The 23,449-nt window shown below is 35.9% G+C and overlaps 1 protein-coding gene and 1 non-coding gene across 2 annotated transcripts in view; one reads left to right on the forward strand and one right to left on the reverse strand.

The window, feature by feature from the left end:
- Positions 1-18,286, forward strand: part of XPR1 (xenotropic and polytropic retrovirus receptor 1) — a 208,956-nt gene extending 190,670 nt beyond the window's left edge. The window contains exons 12-15 of the mRNA XM_004424971.2: positions 4,160-4,326; positions 8,365-8,504; positions 14,271-14,492; positions 17,645-18,286. Of these exons, the coding sequence (XP_004425028.2) occupies positions 4,160-4,326; positions 8,365-8,504; positions 14,271-14,492; positions 17,645-17,705 (590 nt within the window). The 3' untranslated portion in view covers positions 17,706-18,286. The remainder of the gene's footprint in view (positions 1-4,159; positions 4,327-8,364; positions 8,505-14,270; positions 14,493-17,644) is intronic.
- LOC147917761 (U6 spliceosomal RNA) lies at positions 2,630-2,736 on the reverse strand. The gene has a single exon (XR_015549317.1). It is a non-coding gene; the product is annotated as a U6 spliceosomal RNA (small nuclear RNA).
- Positions 18,287-23,449: the final 5,163 nt, after the last annotated feature.

A 23,449-nucleotide genomic window follows, 5' to 3' on the forward strand; every position in this document is an offset into this window, starting at 1 on the left:
TAAATATGATAATCACCTGAGGAGGTGTAATATATGTGACCTCACATATTAACTAAAGCACATTAAAGATCAGGGAAGTGTCCATATCCATTAATTTTTCACAGAGCCATATTAAGCTCATAATTCAGTGGTTTGATTTTTTTGGGTTGTAGGAATAGAACTAGGATTTGCTAGATGCCAAACTCATTCATAACTCAGCTTACTGATATAGGTTTAGGCTTTGAAAAGATGTCCAGTCTATTTTATTTGTTTTCTTATTTAATTTCAGGTTAAACGCTAGTGAACTATTACCAGAGCAGAAATATTTAGTTGAAAAGAAGACCATTCACTTTCTCTTCACATGGTGCCACTTTTTTCATTTTTAAAATATCCTCCCTGGAATATGATTTAGAATGATTTCCATGTGTACTTTTTCTCATTTCTCTCTTAGCACTTTTCCTGACATGTTATTTTTCTTTATCCTTCTGACAATGGCTATGGGTACAAAACTCTAAGAAGCTTATTTTTATTTGTTTTAGATTCAGTAGATATCATTACCATAAATATGTCCAGTATGAATTATGCGTCTAATGTGGCAGGTGTGTAATAGATAGACTCTTAGGGTAGAATAGCAATGACTTGATTTTCTGTAATTCCGAACATCACTAAAGTGGGCTACCAGTTAGCCAAGAGAGAATTAGATGTAATTGCTTGCCTAAAGTGATGATATCTTTCCAGTACTTCCCCTGAATACTGATGAAAGCAGATGAGTTCAGGGAGAATCACTCCTCATTTGGGAATGGGAAGGATCAAATAAGGGTAATAATTAAAAAGAGACCAAAATGTAGCATATGTAGACCAGATGTACACTAATCATTGTTTGAAGAAGTCCATAAGATAAAACTTTTCTTTTTTTTTTCTTTTTTTCGTGAGGAAGATTGGCCCTGAGCGAACATCTGTGCCCATCTTCCTCTATTTTGTATGTGGGATTGCCGCCACAGCGTGGCTTGATGAGCAGTGCGTAGGTCTGTGCCTGGGATCCGAACCTCTGAACCCCGGGCCGCAGAAGTGGAGCGCATGAACTTAACCACTACGCCACTGGGCCGACCCCCAATAAAACATTTCTTATTCCAAAATATTCTGTTAAAATATTTGGATATTTGGTTTTTTAAAAGTCAGTCAGTCCTCATGTATGCTTGCTTCATAGAAATTTCATAGACATACTAAGGGCTTAGAAAGGAGGAAGGCACTTGACCCGTTGTACCATTTTAAGATTTATGTTCTAAGGATAGCACTTGTATTTAAAATCTAGAAAAAATAAAAGAAAATTGGCTTATAGCTCCTTTTTTTTTTTTTTTTTTTACTTTTCCCCCCACAGCCTTCTTTTATATAATAATTTGAATTCCGTGATTTCTTCAATAATTAGGAAAGAAAATCAGCTTTCACTAGTAAGACTTGATATTTCCTATAGTCACTTGAGTTTATTTTGTAGCCTCCTGCTAAATGTAATATTACTCTATTCTCATTTGGTTACTCTCACTAGCAAACAAAATGATTGTTTATTGTTGCAAAAACTAAATGAGAAAATATATGTAAAGCACCTGGCACAATGAACAGTATTACTCAGCTAGACCCTGTATCTGTCTATAGAATGAAATAAACAGATACATCAGAACACATCCAACTAAACCTAGATAATACGTATTTTGTTAGACCTTTTAAATTGGTAACTCAAATGGCACAATGTTTTAGTATAAATATTCAACTCAGTTTGCTTTTGATGAAGAAAAGTTTTTGTGGAAATAGTTTAAACTTGAAAATGTGTTTATATCCAAGCTTGATTGTTCAGTAGAATCACTTTTGGACCATTTAAAAAATATTAGTTTCTCTTCCCTGCCACTGACTTTCCAAGAGAAGAGGCTGGACAGTGGTGTGCTGGTGTGTTTAATAAACAAGCTCGGGGGGGTGCGGTTAGGAGGCACTGATTTGCAGTGTTTGCTGATTTCCGTGGTGTAAATACTTCCACCCAGCCAAGTTCAGGCTACTAAAATAATAACATTGAGTATTGGGAAAAGATGTACAGTAGCACAACATTATATAGTATTTCCATCATACAGATACGATAAACATAAATAACCTGAAAGAAGAGATAATGGCAAAATTTAGTAAAATAATTGAGAAGTCATGAATTTTGAGATTTTGTTACCTTTGTTTTTAATATAACTAATTGTAAATTTATGTAATTTAATTTTTAATAATGACTGTGTTTACAACCAGCTTATAAAGTTTCTGAACATTTATCAGCTCTCATGAGCTTGTTCGAAGTGACACTGATACAACACTGTAACTCTGATATATCTGTATTTTTTTAACCTACTAAGTAATTCTGATGCAAGCAACCTGCCAACCAGACCAGTTATTTTCCTAAAATACAGATCTGATCCTAAGACCCAAGAAGGCATTCCACAGCTAGACTCAAAATGTCTTTTTCAAATCATCAAAAGCCTCATTTTATTTTATTTTATTTTATTTTTTTAAATTTTTTGTTTATTGCAGTAACATTGGTTTATAACATTGTAAAAATTTCAGGTGTACATCATTATACTTCTATTTCTGCATAGATTACATCACGTTCACCACCAAAATACTAAAAAATATGGAACGCTTCACGAATTTGCGTGTCATCCTTGCGCAGGGGCCATGCTAATCTTCTCTGAATCGTTCCAATTTTAGTATATGTGCTGCCGAAGCGAGCACAAAAGCCTCATTTTAAATCATCATAAATCTTTACATCATCTATATTTCACCCACACTAGATTTAGATTACTTGTAGCTTCTCAAACACACCTTGCACTTTCCCACTCCCATACCTTTTCATTATCTTCCTTCAGCCTTGAATGGCCTTGCCTCATCTGCCTGATTTTGCAAAGCTATTTATTTATCCTTCTAGAAATAACTCAAATGCTACTTCCTCTTATTTCCTACTGTTGGAAACATTCCCATTCTCCTTGGTGTTCTTGTAGTAGTTTGTTTATACTTTATTTTGAGCTCGAATTTATCAAGAACAAATGGCTGTTTCACTTACTAGATTATACATTTCTAAAGGGTGCCTTTGACTCATACGGTACTTAACACTTTAATACCTAAAAATGCTTAATAAACACGTGTTTATTTTAATAGGAAGGATTATGGATAATACATGATACATTCTTTACTCTCTGTGCCTTTGGGAAACTAACCAAAAGTCAAACGTTTTTTGAATTAGATGTTTTGTACCATTTTTTCCTGATGATTCAGGACCGTATTAGTAGTTATAAACCTATATTCTGTACCTAGAGAACACAAATAACATCTTGATGACTTTCAAACTTACCAAAAAAGAATTTCATTAGAGAATATATGAAGCACTTAAGAGTGAAAAAGACTAAATTGTGTAACTACATTTGCAAATTTTTTTATTATTCTGATTTAGTGCACGTTATAGTGTTCTCAACATAAAGCTAAAAGTTACTTTAAATTATTCCCAGCATAAAGTCGGATTAGGCCTTTGTATCAATAAACAACCTCTAAAAGAAGCAAAAATATCATGCTTTGGTTTGTGATTTGAGAGAAATTTGCTTTTATATATATCCTTAAAAATAATTCCTCCTCTGTCTGTTGCTCTCTGGTGTTTTATCTAGAATTCAAATTATCTGGTTGCCTTCACAATAAGTATTGACAAGATCTTAGTGTATGCAGGAAATGTTCTAAAGTAAAAACAATCCAAGAATTTCTTGAAACGAATGCAGCACATTCCTTGTTAGTGGTGTTTCATACATTTTTTTTCATCTTTGACCCTAAGCTGCCACCTGATGGCAAAATTTAAAATGACATCATTTTGTAATATTCAAAACTTCCATTGCAATTATTTGGATTTTTATTTGTTCAGCATAGAGCCTCCAAGACTCCAAATGCACATTTGTACCGATTTTATGTATTCAATGTTTAATGATTACTTTGGAAGGAGAATCAGATTTATTATTTAAACTTTGTTAGACAATAATCCTACTAGGGAGATTTGTTTAAAATCTTTTTTTATGGAGGTGTATAAAGAATCTGTTTTTTAATTAGTTTTATTTAATGAAGCATTTTACTTAAATCTAGTAATTTTCTCTTTTCCCTTTCCCTTTTCTTTCTTCAGAATGGAATCACTCAGACACCATGGTGTTCTTTTACCTGTGGATTGTCTTCTGCATCATCAGCTCCTGCTATACTCTCATCTGGGATCTGAAGATGGACTGGGGTCTCTTTGATAAGAATGCTGGAGAAAACACCTTCCTCCGGGAAGAGATTGTATACCCCCAAAAAGTATGTACAAAGTGTTTGTGTTTGTTAAAGAAAAAAAAACTCAAGTGTACCTTGAGTAAATCCTATTACAGGTAAATCCTATTACAATACACATACCCAATCCCAACCTAATATTATAATTAGAAAAAATAACTAATTACCAAAAAATATTAATTCATTCAGTCAGCAAAAGTGTGTCATGTGTTTATTATATGCTAGGCACTACAGAAAATGGAAACAAAGTAAAATTCTGGTTCTCAGAGAGACCATGAACTATATTCTAAACAGATAAGTAAACAGATTACAATACGACGTGTTAAAGATTAGAATAGAGGAATAAATAACTTATTATAATTTATGATTTATTTTTCAATATGCAATTCTCTTCATCTCAGGTGCCCTCTCTCCCTTTTGTCTGCCTTGCAAACTCCTGTTGCTTCTTTTTAAAAGTCAGTTTAAGTGTTCCTTTCTCTCAGAAGCCTTTCTTTATTTCTTCAAGCATATTTAGCCATTTGTCCTAATCCCAAACTTCCATTATAGCAATTATCACATTGTATTTTAATTATGTGGTTCGGTATCCATATCCCTCACAGCCCAGCATAGTGCCTGGCATATAGTAGATTTGATGTTTGTGGAATGAATGAATAAGCACTTGACTGAGCAGTGCTATGAAAGCACAAAGAAAAGGGAGCACCTAACTCTGCTTGGGTGCATCAGAAATACTTCTCCTTTCATTTATTTCAACCAGTTTTTGTTTGAAGTGCCAATTCAAGCTGAAAATATGTGGATAATTCCTTAGGAATTATTTTAGGATTTATCTATATATGAATAAAAGGACGAGAGAGGCTGAATTTAAAAGTCAGAAGATCAGGAGTATCTTTACTCAGATACTGAAAGAAATTAAACAATGAACTGAAACTCCTGATAAGTGAATTATAATCCCAGTTCCCTCACTAACTAGCTTTGTAACTTGGGCAACCAGACTTCAGTATATTCATATATTCTCTTCTATAAGGTAGGGGGTTATGCTAGATTACCTCTTGATCCTTTCCAAGTTCTAAAATTCTATGATAGGGAGAGGAGTATAGATTGGGTCACTAATATTTTATACTATGTCAAAATGTCACGAGTACCTCAAAATTGTACTTTGAAAAATGTATGATTATGTAATATTCAAGTGGTGAGTATGGCAGGCTGTTTGCAAGTGTGAGAATGGAAGATAAATTATAGGAGAGTGGATATCAAGAATGATATGTAGAGTGACCAGATAAGCAAATGAAAGCAGAAAAGGGGGTATCATTGACAGTGATCTTTTTTTGTTTGTTTTTTTTGTTTGTTTGTTTTTGGTGAGGAGATCAGCCCTGTGCTAACATCTGCCAATCCTCTTTTTTTGCTGAGGAAGACTGGCCCTGGGCTAACATCCGTGCCCATCTTTCTCCACTTTATATGCGACGCCACCACAGCATGGCTTGCCAAGCAGTGCATCAGTGTGCGCCCGGGATCAGAACTGGCGAACCCCGGGCCACCGCAGCAGAGCGCGCGCACTTAACTGCTTGCGCCACCGGGCCAGCCCTGACAGTGATCTTTTTTTTACATAAGCTGTAACATAATCCCAATGTGCAAATTTTGGTTGTATGACCAAGACACTAGACATATCTTTATAAATCTTGTTTGAAAAGAAAATCAGTAATGGTGAGCACAATTCAGAGAGCAGACATGAACTCAGGTAAAGATGGTCCTTTTGTGCTCACCAAATGTATGTGCCTTATTGCTCTTTATACCATTCTTGCCTTACTGAGAGATATAATACATTTATTTCTTGTTATGCTGATTGCTTAGATGCACTGTCTGTATCTTTATATAAATGTTAATCCATTTCTCCTTTCTGATAGTTCTAACTTATTGGTTTCTATGTAATGAGATTAGTTTTTTTTTTTTTTTTTTTTTTTTTAAAGATTTTATTTATTTTATTTTTTCCCCCCAAAGCCCCAGCGGATAGTTGTGTGTCGTAGCTGCACATCCTTCTAGTTGCTGTATGTGGGACTCGGCCCCAGGATGAACGGAGAAGTGGTGCCTCGATGCGCACCCGGGATCCGAACCCGGGCCACCAGCATCGCAGCGCGCGCACTTAACCACCAAGCCACAGGGCCGGCCCTGAGATTAGTGAATAGAATATTTCAATCAGTTTCTTTATTATTATATATTTTCATGACCCTAGAAAATAAAGTATATGCTTTCCTACAATTTGCAAATTTATAAGAAAAATGTTCTGCTGGATCACCACATTCCTTTCAATTTTAAAAAGGCAAGTATTGGAATAAAATTCATTCCACATGAAAAGGAAAGAAATTATTTGTGGAGTCCAGTGGAGCTTCACTTAAAAATTAAGAACACAGCTATATGAAACTGAAAATCAGTTAGTATGGATTAATAATGCATAACATTGAGCACCACACCTCGGTCCAGGAAGTATTTTTGTTATCTCCATATTAAAATTTAACTTTTATCTGTCTCTTGACCTCAAGTTAAGTGTATTCCTCCCAAAAGACTTTCATATTTTTGGTAACATCAGCTCCCATGTAGTCATCCTGGATCAACTTAAGACTGACTCTTTTTTTTTTTTTGTAAGGAAGATCAGCCCTGAGCTAACATCCATGCTAATCCTCCCCTTTTTGCTGAGGAAGACCGGCTCTGAGCTAACATCTATTGCCAATCCTCCTCCTCCCCCCACCCCCCCAAAGCCCCAGTAGATAGTTGTACGTCATAGTTGCACATCCTTCTAGTTGCTGTATGTGGGACACGGCCTCAGCATGGCCAGAGAAGCAGTGCGTCGGTGCGCACCTGGGATCCGAACCCAGGCCACCAGTAACGGAGCACGTGCACTTAACTGCTAAGCCACGGGGCCGGCCCCAAGACTGACTCTTAAAGACACATGAAATTGCATTTCTTTGCTGAGGCCTGATAATGAGTTCACTCAATGTGGATTTATCCAAAAATTGCATTATCACTATATTGGATGGATGGGGGAGGGAACGGGGAGGTATGTTAATGTGTTAAAATCTTCATAAAATCTATCATAATCAGTCAATGATAATGTCTAAAACTGATTAATGAAGATATAGCAGTATACACACATTGTTTAGAAATATGAAGGATAGATACTAGGAGGAATAGCTACAAGTCTTGAAAATGGTTGTCTCTAGAGAATAGAAAGAGAAGGTGGCAAAGGGACTGCTGTTTTTTTGTTAATGGCCTTCATTATGATATGACTAGTATTCCTTTGTTTAAAGTAAAATAACTGCTCTGGCTTAATATGTAGCGGTTCTAGTTCCCATAAGATGTCGCAACCTTTAAGTACGCATACTTAAAGAGCTAATTATTCAGAGATTAGTAATAAGCAAATCCATGAATTACGGTTCTGGTCTATTGGCAGTTTATGTACTTAAGACTTTTGGGTAGCTGAAACTGGACTCCTAAATACTGAGTACTAGTACCTGGAAGAATTCATTGAGTGCCATCTTTCCCATGTAAAAATGGAACATTCCTTAAATTCAACCATGTTTGTGAAATCCAAGTTTAATTTCATTTACTGACATCAAAAAGCAAGGCAAAACTTCCTTCAAATGCAGGTTAAGGCAATTTGAGAATAAAAATGCAAATAACAGTTAATAAATATGCTAATCTTTTCTAATATTAGCTATTGAGTCATTAGCATATCACGTACATATTAGAATGTAATCTCAGTCAGATCAAGGATCTCATCTGGCTTGTATTTCTGGGGTAGAAGAGAGCCTGATATACAATATGAGAATGAAATATATTTGTTAAATGATTACTGAGATTTAGTAAAACTTCATTTTAAATATTGTATCATTTAAGGAAAAAAATGAAATTGGTGAAATCTTTCTAAAATATAAAATAAAATGAAAATAAAACTCTTTTTCCTCTTTAACCTGTGCTTGTTGGTGGGACATGTATGAGTCTTTGTTGCTGTGATAAGTGTGCTTATTTGTGAGAAACATGATGATAAGTGTACTCAATTTCCTTATTATTCCACAGGCCTATTACTACTGTGCCATTATAGAGGATGTGATACTACGCTTTGCTTGGACTATCCAAATCTCAATTACCTCCATGACTTCATTGGCTCATTCTGGGGACATCATCTGTACTGTCTTTGCTCCCCTTGAGGTTTTCCGGTAAGCAAACTACCAAAAAGTTTATCAAAGATTCTTTTTACCTAAAGATGTCTGATATTTATAAATTAGAATGTTTTAAAACTTATACTTGAAAAGCTTAGATTTTCCAACTTTTCTCAAACTTCTCATCAGCCTCAGAGTTAGAAAATCCTACTTGAAGGATTAAGACATTAATTCTCAAAAAGTTTAACAACTCATGATGTCTTTTGTGTGTGTGTGTGTGTGAGGAAGATCAGCCCTGAGCTAACATCCATGCCAATCCTCCTCCTTTTTTCTCTCTTCTTCTCCCTGAAGCCCCAGTAGATAGTTGTATGTCATAGTTGCACATCCTTCTAGTTGCTGTATGTGGGATGCTGCCTCAGCATGGCCGGACACGCGGTGCGTTGGTGCGTGCCCGGGATCCGAACCCGGGCCGCCAGCCAGTAGCAGAGCGCACGCCCTTAACCGCTAAGCCGCGGGGCCAGCCCCTGATGATGTCTTATTATAAGCTTTTTTAGAATTGGGCTCCATTGGAAGAGTCACTAGTGAAAATTAGGAGGTAAAAAGTCTTAGAATAGAAATTAAAATTAAAATCTTTTGAGAGTCATTTTTTGCAATTTGGTAGTCTGGATTATTCAGCCCAGCCTTCTCACTGGAGACAATAAAAATGGCAGATAAATGTTTTTTAAGTTTTCCTTAAAACATCATGATCTGACAAGATAGCCCAAAATCTAAGTGAAAGCGGATACCCCAAGATAAGCAGAGCACTAAAGCCAATTTTGCACTAAAGAAATTTGCTGTACCTAGAGACTTTGAGATTCAGTTGTGATAACCAATTCAGATTTGTATGTATCTAATAACATAGCTTGAAATATGTAAAGCGAAAGTTGACATTGGTAAAAAGTAGTAGATGAATTTACAATTTTAGAGTAAGATTTTAACATACTTTTCTCAATAATAAACAAGTAGTCAATTAACGAACTTGGCCTAATTGACACGTGTAGAGCACTGCATACAGTAACTACTAAATACATATTCTTTTAAATACATGTAGAACATTTAGCAAAATTAACCATATACTGGGCCATAAAGGAAGTCTCAACAAATTTCAGAAGGTTAAAAATCACAAAAAGATAACTGAAAATTCCCAAATATTTAGAAATTAAGCAGTACATGTCTAAATAACCCATGGGTCAAAGTAGAAATTGCAATGGAAATTTTAAAATATTTTGAGCAGAATGAAATTGAAAATGTGACAAAAGAAAATATAAAAAGGCAGCTAAAGCCATGCTTAGAGGGGAGTGTATAACCCTAAATGTATACATTAGAAAAGTATACAGCTCAAGAAATTAGAAAAATTTAAAAACAGCAAATCAAACCCAAAAGAGGGCTGGCCCGGTGGTATAGTGTTAAGTTTGCGCACTCTGCTTCAGCGGCCTGGGGTTCACAGATTCAGATCCTTGGCACGGACCTACACACCGCTCATCAAGCCATGGTGTGGCAACATTTCATGTACAAAATAGAGAAGGATTGGCACAGATGTTAGCTCAGCAATAGTCTTCCTCAAGCAAAGAGAGGAAGATTGGCCCTGAGCTAACATCTGTTGCCAATCTTCCTCACCAAAAAAAACCAACAAAAAACAAATTTTTTCGGAGACTTCTAATTTATTAAGAATATAGAAATGGTTCTGTAATTAAGAACTATTTATAAACACTTAAAAAAAAGAAAGTAGAAGGAAGAAAATATAAAGAACAGAAATTAATGGAATAGAAAACAAACATACAGCAGAGAAAATAAAGCCGAAGTTAGTTCTTTAAAGAGACTGATAAAATAGATAAGATGTCTAAACAGGACTGATCAAGCAAAAAAGGAAAGAAGGCACAAATTACAAATATCAAAAATTCTAAAGATTTTTTTATAAAAGAGTAAGGATATTTCGAGCAATTTTAGACCAATAAATTTAAAAATTCAGATGAAATGGACAAATTCCTGGACGAGCACAGTTTACTGAAACTATTAAAGAACATATAGAAAATCTCATAGGCTTATATCTATTAAAGAAATTAAATCCATATTACAATCTTCCCCACAAAGAAAACTGTAGGCCCAGGGAATTCTTCCAAATATCTAAGGTGGAAATATTATAAGTTTTACACAGAAGACTTCCAGGGAAAAGAGGCAATAAAAGGAACATTTCCCAGTTCATTATGTGCAGTCAGCATGACTTGGATATCTAAACCTATAAGGACATTCCAAGAAAGACTAATTTGTCTTGTGTATACAGATGCAAAAATCGTGAACAAAAGATTAGCTAATGAATCCAGCAATATTTCAAAAGGATAATAAATACATCACAACCAAATTAGATTCATTCTAGGAATGTAAGATTTAATATTCAAAAATCATTTAACATTTAAAAATCAATATGTATAATTCACCACATTAATAGAATAAAGGAAGAAAAAACCCTCAATATATGTAGAAAATGCCATTGTGAAAAGTCAGTAACTGTTCATGAAAAAAATAGAGATTATGTACCAAAACATAAGATCATATTTAATGATAAAACAGTGTAAGCTCTCCCTTGAGATCAGGAAAGAAGTTAAGTATGCCTGCTGTCACCACTTCTATTTAACGTCATACTGTAAGTATAGCTAGTGTAAGGAGGGGGAAAAGAGTGTAAGGAATGGAAAAGAAAAAATAAAACTGTAATATTCACCAATGACATGACTGCGTATGCAAATAATTCAAAAAATTTATAAATAAGCTATTAGAATGAATATAGCGGTGTCCCTGAATACAAGGTCAATATAAATATAAATTATTGTTTAAAAAAAGGTCACAAACAACTAGAAAATGACATTTTAAAAAACCATACCATTTTGAATAGCATCAGTATATCAAATACGTAGGAATAAATTTAATGAAAGATGTATGTATGTGAAAATTGACAAGGCAGTTCTATAATTTATATGGAAACTGTAAGGATCAAGAATAGCCAAGACGATGCTGAAAAGAACAAAGTTAAAGGACTTACACTCTCAAATATCAAGACTTGTTATATAGCTACAATAATTAAGACAATGTCTGGTGGTGGTGAAAGAATAGAGAAATAGTCCACTGAAACAGAATAGGGAGTCCAGAAACATGTCCACACGTATATTGACGCTACCTGATGTATGAAGAAGGTAGCTAAATAACAGTGGAGAAAATGGGAAGAAAAATGAATCTCGACTCCTATTGCGTACTTGATGCAAAATCAATTCCAGGTGGATTGCAGAGCTAGTATGAAAGGTAAATCAGTAAACTCTGTAGAAGATAACATAGGAGGGAGCCATAAAGGCAGCTTTGGGCAGATGGTAATATTTCTCATTTATGAGTGGTAATTACACATATGATCACTTTATGATAATTAAGCTGCACACTTATGATTTGCACACTTGACGTATCTAATCTTGAATTAAAATGCAGATTATCTTCAAAGAAGTGGCAGTTAGATTGACAGCTTTCTTGTCAACAGCAACAATGAAAGTCAGAAGTCATTACAATGATATCTTCAGTGTGCTGAAAGAAAATAACTGCCTACCTAGAACTCTTTACCCAGTGAAAATATCTTTCACGAAGGAAGATGAAATATTTTTGGAAAGGTGGATAGCATTCCTCTGAGTCAGCATAGGCACATTTATCAAGATGGCCTGATAAAAATCAAATAGAACCTGGAAACATAAAGATAAACCTGAAAGATAAAGCTTGGGTCTAGAAACAGTGTACTTGCTGTCAGTGCTCTCTCCAAACCATTTGTCAACTCTCCATCACTAGCAGGACCTCCCCCACCCACTTCTTTCTCTTTTGTGTATGCTGCTTTATAAATTTTTCAGAAAAATTTTTTCTATTAAAAAAAAGCTCAATTTCTTTTTTATTCTTGCTTATTTTTAAAAAAATTATTTCCTTAGTAATAGAGTCAGATATTCTATCATCCATTTAAAACAAAAACGAAAAGCCTCCTTTGAATCTACTTTCCTGCTCCAACTATTGCCCATTTTTCTGCTCTCCTTTACAGCAAAACTCTTCAAGAGACATCTGTACTTGCTGTCTCCACTTTCTCACTCCTCCCCCCTTCTTCCTTTAATTCAGCTCAAGTCTTTTTTCCCAATACTCAAACTAAATCACTTTTATTAATAATCATAACAACAGCAGCAAATATTTATGTATTGCCTACTGTGTACCTGGTACTGTTCTAAGCCCTTTACATGTATTAACTTATTGAATCCTCACAACAATCTTATAAGATAGGTACTGTTACTGTCCCATTTTACTGATGACACTGAAGCAAACGTTAAGTAACTCATCCGAGGTGATTACACCTAGTAAGTGGTGGAGCCATGATTTGAATCTAGACAGTGTCCCAGAATCTATGCTCTTAGATCATACTGCCTTTCTATGTTGCTAAATCCAGTGGTCGGTTCTGTGTTCTTATCTTACCGTACCTCTCAGCAAAGCACTTTCTTCACTTGATTTCTCAGAAACTATACTCTTCTGTCTCACTAGTTAGTCCTTCTCAATTCCTTTACTGGTTCTTCTTCTTTTTCCCAAATTATAAATGTTGGAGAGCTCCAGGGGTTAATCCTCTGCCCTCTTCTCTTCTCCACTTTTATTAATCCTAAACCTATGACTTGAAATACTGTCCTTATACTGTCTCCAGCCCTAGACTCTCCCTTGAACTTCAGACTCATGTCCATCTAGCTACTGAATTTTCCCCTTGGATACCTAATGGCTCTAGCCTAATAGAACAGCCCAAATCTCTAGTAAATGGTGTCACCATTCACTGAAACCAAAAACCTGAGACCACTTACATTCCATGTCAGTAATTCCTGTCAGCTCCATCTTAATAAATAAATCCCTAGTCTGTCTGCTTCTCATCACCTCTCTTACTACTACCTTAATCGTAATCTCCATCATCTCTTTCCTGGACTACTTGCAATAGCTTCTAATTGGTCTTCCTTCAGCTGTTCTTGTCCCCCTTTGATCTGTTCACAGTGCAGCAGATAGAATGATCTTTTTAAAACAAATCACATCATTCTCCTGCCCAGAACCTTTTCCATCACAGTTAAAATCTGAACTCTTTACTGTGGCTTATGAGGCCCTCTGTGGGTCAGGCCTCCCCATCTTCATCTCCTGCCATATTAACCTCCCTGGTCCACTCTAGCCTCACTGACCTCCTTGCTGTTGTGTCAACACACCAAAAGCCTTTCCAACTCAGGGCCTTTTATGCTTGCTATTTCCTCTGCCTAGGACACTTCTCTTCAGAATTTTACATGACTCACTTCCTTGTATCATTCAGGTTTCTGCTAGATGCCGTCTCTTCAGAGAAGCATGCTCTATTCCCTTGCCCTGCTTTATTTTCTTCAGAGAACTTACCATTAGCTGATTGTTTACTTGCTTATTATCTTTCTCTGCCACTAGAAATTACACCCCATAAGGGCAGAGGCTTTGCCTGTCTCATTCAGTGCCTTTCCCTGTCATATTGTAGGCGCTCAATAAATATATATTCAATAAAGTAAAAGAGTGAGTACTCCGAAACTGCATTCCATGAGTCTCTTCCCTTTGCCTACTCCATTTTTGTTCCCTTTCCCCCTCACCATGCCATCTTTTTCTATTTTATTTTAATATTCTAGCCCTTAATTCCTTGTTTTTGTTTCTGTGAGTGGAAACTTGATACACTGAGAGGTTTACAAAATATGTTCAAATTTTATAAGTAATTTGCCTACTCTACCCCATTTTGCTAAGGCGATTTGTGTGGAACTTCTTCCGCCTGGAGAATGAACATCTGAATAACTGTGGTGAATTCCGTGCTGTGCGGGACATCTCTGTGGCCCCTCTGAATGCAGATGATCAGACACTCCTAGAGCAGATGATGGACCAGGATGACGGGGTACGAAACCGCCAGAAGAACCGGCCATGGAAGTATAGCCAGAGCATATCCTTGCGCCGGCCTCGCCTTGCTTCTCAGTATGTATGACTTCCACTTCAGTGAGACTAATTTCCTTCAGGTTTTAGCACTAAATAACATTTAAGCTAAGAAGCTATCAGGTTGAACTAAATGAAATTGCTGGCATTCAACCATTTTTCACCTACAGAAGACAGCAATAACAGCAGTTTTATTTGATCCAACCTATAGAATATCTTAATGAGCACATTGAGTAAAATGTCATTAATGCATTAATTAATTAATGCCCACTAATTTGGCATTAGAAGTACACTGGGGAAAATTTGTTGGAGAATAATTTGCTTGATTCTTCAGTATGTTTTATATAAAAATAATTTTCAAGTTGTAAACTTTAGGAATCCTGGCTCTGCCGTTTGCCATCTATGTAACCTTGGCCTAATTATTAATTTCTCTATATCATCCCTCATCTATAAATTGGGAAAATATGGTCCCTGCTCATAGGGTGATTAAGTGGATTAAATTTGTGTCGACATGGGATTTATTTAGACCAGTTTCCTCGCAGAAAGAGCTCAATAAATATAAGGTATTATTTCTATTTTCTTACTAAATACCTACAACAGTATTTTTATCAGTCATTGACTTTCTATGTTCCTAAAAGTAACAATGAAAGTAGGATATATTGTGGCTGCATTTGAAGTTTAGAGACAGTAGACATCACAGTGGCTTGGAATGGAGGAGGAGGCTTTAAATCAAGCATGAGCAGTTTTCTAAAGGATAAGGGAGTGTTTGAATAGGCTTAGAGCACAGTAAAGACATAAAGATGGAAATGAGAGGCAGAAAGAAAAACAATATGACTAGAATTATAGTAAGAAAATTTAGCTGAATAGATGAAATATGATTGTAAAAGGCTGAAAAGTGCAAGCTTGCTCTTGTAGGCAGGAAGGAGTCACAGAGAATTTTTTCATATAAGGACGTTATGAAAGCAGTATTTTCATAAGTTTTTTTTGTGTGTGAGGAAGATCGGCCCTGAGCTAACATCTGCCAATCCTCCTCTTTTTTTTTTTTTTTTTTTTTGCTGAGGAAGACTAGCCCTGGGCTAACATCCATGCCCATCTTCCTCTACTTTATATGGAACACCATCACAGCATGGTTTGACAAGCAGTGCGTCGGTGCATGCCTGGGATCCAAACCGGCAAACCCCCGGCCGCCGCAGCAGAGCGCACACACTTAACCACTTGTGCCACCAGTCCAGCCCCATATTTTCGTAAGTTTTAATGACACTGTGCAAGATATATTGGGAAATGAAAAACTGAAGGCCAGAAGGCCATTGCAGTATTCTTAAGTATGGGACATTGAGGCCTTGGATTAGGATGCTTACAGTATTACTAAACAGAATGTAAGGAGATGTTTTAAAGGAAGTAAAAAAATAGGAGGTGGTAATGGTAACCCATAGATACAAGGGAGCAGAGTGGAAATAGCCCAAGCTTTAGAGAGAATTTGGAAGTGCTCTGAAGAGGAGAAGGTAGAGAAAAGAAAAGCAGAGAGCAAGGAACTGAGTCTAAGGGAACAAACACAGGCCAGAGAAAAAAGAATAAACAAGAGGGGCGGGAAAGAAATGGTCAGAGAGATGAGGTCAGTAGGAAGAACATCAAAACAAAGCATGATACTGTTACAGTCATACGTCGCTTAACAACAGGGATATGTTCTGAGAAGCTGTCATTAGGCTATTTCATCACTGTGCGAACATCACAGGGTAAACTAACACAAACCCAGATGGTATGTAGCCTACTACACACCTAGGCTGTATGGTACTAATCTTAGGGGACCACCGTCGTATATGTGGTCCATCGTTGACCAAGGTGTAGTTATGTGGCACATGACTGTAGCAAGGAAGCAGCGTTTGAAGAAGCAGGAGTAGGGGGTGCCGGGCTGGTGGGGTCAGCAAGGTAAGTGCCACAAAAGGCTGGAAGACAATGCTGTAGGTGGTTGTCTCATTGAGCTCCTAAATTTGAAAGTCTAATCCTTGTGAGTTACCAGCAGAGGGCAATCTAAACATACACTATTTCTGCTTCAGAAACAAAGAAGCTCTTTGGCAATAGATTATTATGTTCAATTTCAGATGTTCAGTGGAAAAACACTGGGATACTAGATTGCAACCAGAGGAAGACATTTAGAACAATGGAGAAAGTTGTATGCAATGGAGAGAGCGGGGAATCTAAAAGAAGAAGATATGAATTTGAGTACTGACTTCGTGACTCATGCACCGTTTAGCACATCCTTAATCTTTTTGAATGTGAATTTCCACCTCTGTCATATAGGAATAATAATACCTACTTAACCAAGTACTGCTTTCACCTTTTGAGGCTCATGAGTTGCAATATCTTTTAACAGTATCTAATCCTATTTTTCATCCAGTGCAGGAATCTCTTCTATAGCATGCTGAATAGATGGTCATCTTATGCTGATTGACAATCATCAGTGATAATGAAGTTTATAACTATATAAGCCACCTGATTTTATTGTTGGGTAGTTATCATGGTAGGTAGCTTATGTTGGGCTGAAATATGCTTCACTGTAACTTCAACCAGTTGATCCTGGTTGAGCTCTCTAAATTAATTTTTGCTTCTACATCATATTTGTCAACTGTTTTGAAGACAACTGTCAAGCCTCTCAGGTCTTGTTTTCTGCTAACTCTCCTGGTTTTTCATATGTACCTCTAATAGCGTTATTTCTATCATCCTTATCCTAATTCCTTATTTTTACTGCTTTACTATGCTTTTTACATCCATTTTCTCACTTGATATTCACACTACTACCTCCATGAGGTGAAAGTAGTATTATGTGAAATAGGTATTAGTATTCCTGCTTTACGGAGATGAAAATTGGCACTCAAAGAGGTTAAAGAGATATGTCATAAAATCAAAGTCAGTACTCAAACTCAGATCTTCTTATTCCAGAGTACCTCTCTCTCTGTTGCACATGACCTGCCATTGTTCTTGTTACCTTCCTCTGGTTGCAATCTAGTTTCTTAGTGTTTTTCCCATAATACCTGAAATTCAATATGAAACTCCAAGAATAGTCCATCTGGTGCAGTATATAGTGCCTGTTTAGGATGTATTTTTAATGGTGGTAAGATTGGAAATGTAGCTAATACTGTGGATGTGTTTCTATTTTAGTAATGGACTAAGTGCTTTTTTCCCCTTATTACCGCTAGATCCAAGGCTCGTGACACTAAGGTATTGATAGAAGACACGGATGATGAAGCTAACACTTGAATCCTCTGACATCTAGATTAACATCCCTGGTTTTTCTACTCTACAATTCTTTCCTCGACCAACGCAACCTCTAGTACCTTTCCAACCGAAAACAGGAGAAGACACATAACACATTTTCCGAGCTCTTCCAGATCGGATCCTATGGACTCCAAACAAGCTCACTGTGTTTCTTTTCTTTTCTTCTGGTTTAATTTTCGTTTTCTATTTTTAAAACAAATATTTACTTCGTTTTGCCAATCAGAGGACATTTTAAGGAACAAAAACATAGTATCTTAGGGATTGTTTACAATCACAAGGACACAGATACCTATCAGGATGAAGAACAGGTATTGCAAGGACCCTCTGATGGGACAGTACCGAGATACTTTGGCTTCCGCTTGGCCCGGTTTTGACTGGTTGAAACCGGACACTGGTTTTTAAATTTTTTGTCAGTTTATGTGGAGAATTTTTTCCTTTCCTTCATACCCAGCGCAAAAGCACTGGCTGCACTTGCAGGGAAAGTGCACCTTAGAGCAGTACCTTCATTCACGAAGCTACTTTTTAATTTGATGTAACTTTTCTTATTTTGGGGAGGGTTGCTGGGTGGGTGGGGTATATGATGTATTTGTTACATATAGTTTTCTCATTATTTATGAAACTTAACCATAAAAGAATGATATAACTCCTGTGCAATGAAGGTGATAACAGTGAAAGGAGACAGGGGAAACTAATATTGGACAGCATTTATGAGGGTTTAGTCCACAATACCTCTTTCATGAGACAACTTGCACCAGTTTGACTTTTTCTTTTCTTTCTTTTTAATTTTAAGCCAAAGTTTTATTACTGACTTTTTAAGTTGCTGCTGCTTTAAAATCCTGAGCATGTCTTTCCTAACAAAGCATCCACACACTTCCATATAGCCGGTGGAAATTTATTGAAGAGGTCTGATGCATTTTGTTTTAAAGAACAGATATGGAATACATTTGCCCATATTCCAACCATAACAACTGAAGTTTTGCCTTGTTAAACTTCAGCATGTAGGGTAATTGAAGTAATAACCTTTACTTACTCTAAATTAGAAGACAAAGCTATTTCAGAGACTCTCTACACCCCCATTGGATAGTTTTTCTTCTGGGCTCACTTACTTTAGCCAGAATTTGATCAAATTAAAAGTCTGTCTTGGGGAAACTATATTTTTGAGAGCATAGAACAAATTATCCTTCCTCTTCCACATTACATTGATAAAACAGACCTTGGCAGCCATTTCTCCCAGCAGTTTTAAAGGATGAACATTGGATTTCATGCCATCCTATGATAGAAAACCTGCTTTTAAGATTTTTTGGGTCTAAACTTGGTCATACACAAAAAATATATTTCTTAGACATTTCAGACTATCACGGTCTGTACACAATGCCCATTTTTACTTCTTTGTATAATTTCTTTCCTATGTTCCTAAGTCATCCAAATAAGCCCAAAAACCGTAAGGGATTTTACTTCCTTGAATATGGTTGGCATTAAATTTAGCATTTCACTGTCTAACAAAATTAATATAAATACTAGTAAAAAGTAAAGTGTGTTTTAATCCTCCCTTCCCCCCCAAATCCAGATGAAGATTCCAAAGTCAACATTAGTGGATTTCATGAAAGTAAATTACTTATGTTGTTTTCAGCTTAATTTTAGAGGAACAAATGAGTGGAAGGGCGGCTGTCATCACTGACTTAGTCTTAGAAACATGTGGTTACTGCCCCCTTAATATACCCCTTTTGTCATCAGCTCTTCTGTGCATGACAAGTCTTTACTCATCTCTGTCATAATTCCAGTAGATTATATTAAAGTTACTGTTACTACCAAAATTCTATCAGTTAACTGATAGTTTCTCTTTAAAGGAATTTCTTCCATCTTTATTTTGACAAGCTTCCAAAATTTGTTCCCTTTCTGAACTGAGATTTTTTTTTTCCCCTGAAAAGTCATACAACTTTGTGGCTTTATTGCTTTTTTATGCTTTGCCAGGCGTGTTCTTTGGCCCAAAACTGAAGAGAAAAAGTTTAATTACTTTTTTTTAAGTTAAAATAAATTAAATCATTTATAATAATCAGTGGTAACAAGTTAGTGACCCTTAATAGATTAAAGGTTGCATTATTTATACTTGGGATTTTTTTTTTTTTAACTATTCTGTTTTTGTACTTTAAAACTATGGGGGAAATATCACTGGTCTGTTAAGAAATAGCAGTAATTATTACTGAGTTATATCAATAAGTCCAGTGGACCAGTCATTTCTTGTACAAATAAAATTGGTGGTACAGTGTGTATCCAGAGCAGTTTGAATTGTCAACTTCATTGTCCGTTAGTAAATTTATATAATGACATAAAATCTTACAGTTGGCTCCTAGTATTTAAACTCCCCAGTGTTTTTGCTTCAGTATATCCTATGGCCAATTTAGTGTTTCTTCAACTGTTATGATTCTAGGCCGTAATCAGTATTATTGTTTCATAGATAATACAATGTTAGAATGTATTCCTTTTCTGTTGTGTTTGTCCTATTAGCGTAGTCCATTCAAGAGTAAGGCTTATGTAACTTTCAGCTTACCTTTACAGATATTCAAATACGTATTGAAACACACAGCTTTATCTTTCTCCTAAGGCTGTAAAGAGAGAAGAGGGCTTTTTCTCATCAAGAGTAAGTAGTTTGGGAGACAGAGTATACATTTAAATTTTTTCCTCCAAAAAAGGCAGTGTGCATTTTTCTCTCCTAAATTTTATATGCCCCAGCAGTTGTGAATGCTATGCCCTACCTAAGCTTTTATTGGAGACTCCTGTACACTGAAACTCTCAATAGAACTCTTAGGAAATGAATATCACAGAGTCATTTTAAAGGAACGACAATTTAGCAAAAAGGTAAAACTTCATCTGATTTTAGGTTTAGAAATTCTAGTTTTATTTTATTTGAGAATCATTCAATTTATGATATCAGTTAAAATACTCCCCAAAGGAATGAAAAGGAAATATAAACAAACAAAGTTTACTTTTCATTTTATGATAGATAGTATGGAAAGTATTGATGTGTGTAGAAAAATTAGCAGACAAAAGTGGCTTATTTTCTGTGCACAAATATGTGCCTGTATTTAAGACTGCCTCTACCATTAAAATGGAATAATTGATCATTTCATACCATACAGAGAGAAAATAAAATGATCGAAGATTGTCATCATTAATTAGGATATAATGATTATTTTTAGGATTGGGAAGAAGTTGAAAACCCGTGTGCAACTTTCTTTTCCAGCATCTACCATTTTTCTCCTTAAGAAAGCTGCTTAACTTCAGATTCAGAAGCAACCATGTGAGAGAACACCAATCACTTTAGCAGTAACCTGTATAGACCCTTAAAGAAGGAAAATGGAGCCCAGCCCCTAGGATCCATGACTTCCTGATATTCTCAACATGAGAGTTCTAAGATTTTAACTGAGATTTTACTAGAAGTAACTTGTTGATATATGATATCCTTCCACCATGGTTTGACCCAAGTACGTTCATGATAACTAAAGAAAGCAGTTCATTCTTTCTTAACAGGTGAACTAAAGCAAGTTAAGAATAGAAAAAAGTAACCTATTACTGAGGCATACAGTAATTAACAGATTAACAGACATTTAGTTGAAGAGAAATAAAATAATTGTGGAGATAGCAGAGAAGAGCAAGAGGATGTTGGACCTTGGCAGCAGAAGTCAGGGCAGTCAGGAAAGTATGTGAGCTTGATGGCATGGAGGTGATGCCCAGCTGTCTCTCCTTTCAGTGGATTACGTTGCCGGTAGAGACCTGCCTTTATTTTCCTATTGTTTTTCTCTATTACTTTGCCTTACTCAGGAAATAATTCTTTATGCCCAAATGCAATTTTCTAAGCAATGACTAGAAAAATTTCTTAGTCTAAGGAAAATAATTTAGAAAATAACCCTATCCATGGCATTATTTTATTCAAAAACTTAGGATTCTCTGAAGTGATTGCACTTTATTTGGTAAACAAATTTCAGATTATTATTTTTCTTTAATAGTTTGTGTAAAATTTACCTAACTCTCAAAAAATAAGTACTTCTTGCTATATAACATATTTAAATACTTTAAATTAAGATAGCTTCTCAAATTTAAAAAATAATGTTGTATCTATGGCTTGCTCAACTACAAAATCACCATACGTTTCTCAAGTCTAATTTAAAAAGCCAATATCATTACAGATAAAATCTGTAGTCACTAGGTTAAGATAATAAAAGTCCTAGTAGAACTTTGGGAAAAAGTAAAGAATAAATCAAATTTGTCAGCTTAGTTCATTTTCTTTTTATGGTGCATCTAAATTTTATTTCTTGCTTGTGATGATTAGCTGAAGCAAGGAGAGTTAAAGTGAGATTGTATAAATTACTTAACCACACATACACTTCTGCATTTCGGGTATTAGTCTTGATAGTAAATTTTAAAGGCTAACTTTCTGCATTGTATTTTCAATCTATACAGTGCCAGAGCACCACGGTAATGTGGGATAGTTATTTTAGAGCGTAAGAAATTTGTGCTGGTCAATGCTACAAACCAGTGGTTTAGCCAGCATTAAACCACACTCTACTCACCAAATATGAAAAAGTAAAAGCATCTCATTAGATTTGGAAGTGCTTAATTTAATCAATATGAGAAGTTTGCCTGGTGGAGAGGAACCTGCTGATTGGTATGGCTCATAATGCCTTTCTTATATGAACTGGCAAGAGTCTGATATTGAGTTGCCGTTTAAAGACAACCTTCCAGAATGTATTTGCTTACTTATGGTGGAAGAGGAAGTGAGAGGGACAGTATGAGTTTCTCTGAAATGAAGAGAATCATTATACTAATTTTCATCTAAAGTATGTTTCCTTGTAGCAGACCTTTGATTAATGTTATTATTAAATCAAACCCACCTTCAATTTTTTCTATGGTGCCATCAACCTAAGGAGGACAATCAAATAACCAACTGTTTGCCTTGGATTCATTGTGTCTGCTAAGTACACAGTCTCATCTTGTATACCTTCAAACCAGTTACTTGACTAAACTTCTACCGTATTACCTGAGTTCTTCTATCCCCTTTCCTCTGTACAACCACAAATCAGAGGGAAGACTTACTACCAGAAAGATGTGGACTTCTAAGAAAGAACAAGGGTTCCATCTCATTGTCCCTTTATCATTATCTCTGAAGTCCCTACCCACACTTCCGTAATTGTGCTATAGCAACACCAGCATGGTGGGAACAGGGAGAAAGGTTGTGGGGAATCCTGAAAGAGTAATTGGTCATGACATTGTTATTCATTTGAACTGTAAAGTAAAATTGTGAACCACTCACATGTGCAAAAAGAGCAGAACTCTTAAGCTTTATCGCATTGTGATTAATTTCTTGGTATTACCCGGATTAGCACAGAAGCTTGTATCAATGAAGAGTATTTAGGAGGGGAATAGGGTGTAAAATGTATCTGTCTTTTCAAACCCTCTCCCTCCACTCATGTTTCCTTCACCCCCTACCACATTGTGTTGGTCAAATGATGCTGTTCTATGAAACCCTGAGCTATAGTTGTCAAAAGTAACTATGGAATGTGATTAGTCCTCTGTGGGTGCTTCTTTCCCTCTTTTTTCTCCCTTGCTTTCTTTCTTACTCTCTCCACTCTGGTAAATGGAAAAGGTGACGTCAAAGAATTGATGCTTGCTAGGACTCATGTTGTATCTGTGACTATGCTATTAGCTGTCTCCTTTTTCCTTCTTATATG

Source organism: Ceratotherium simum, chromosome 2, assembly GCF_057802395.1.
Source record: "Ceratotherium simum simum isolate JZ-2026a chromosome 2, ASM5780239v1, whole genome shotgun sequence".
Taxonomy (NCBI): Eukaryota; Metazoa; Chordata; class Mammalia; order Perissodactyla; family Rhinocerotidae; genus Ceratotherium; species Ceratotherium simum.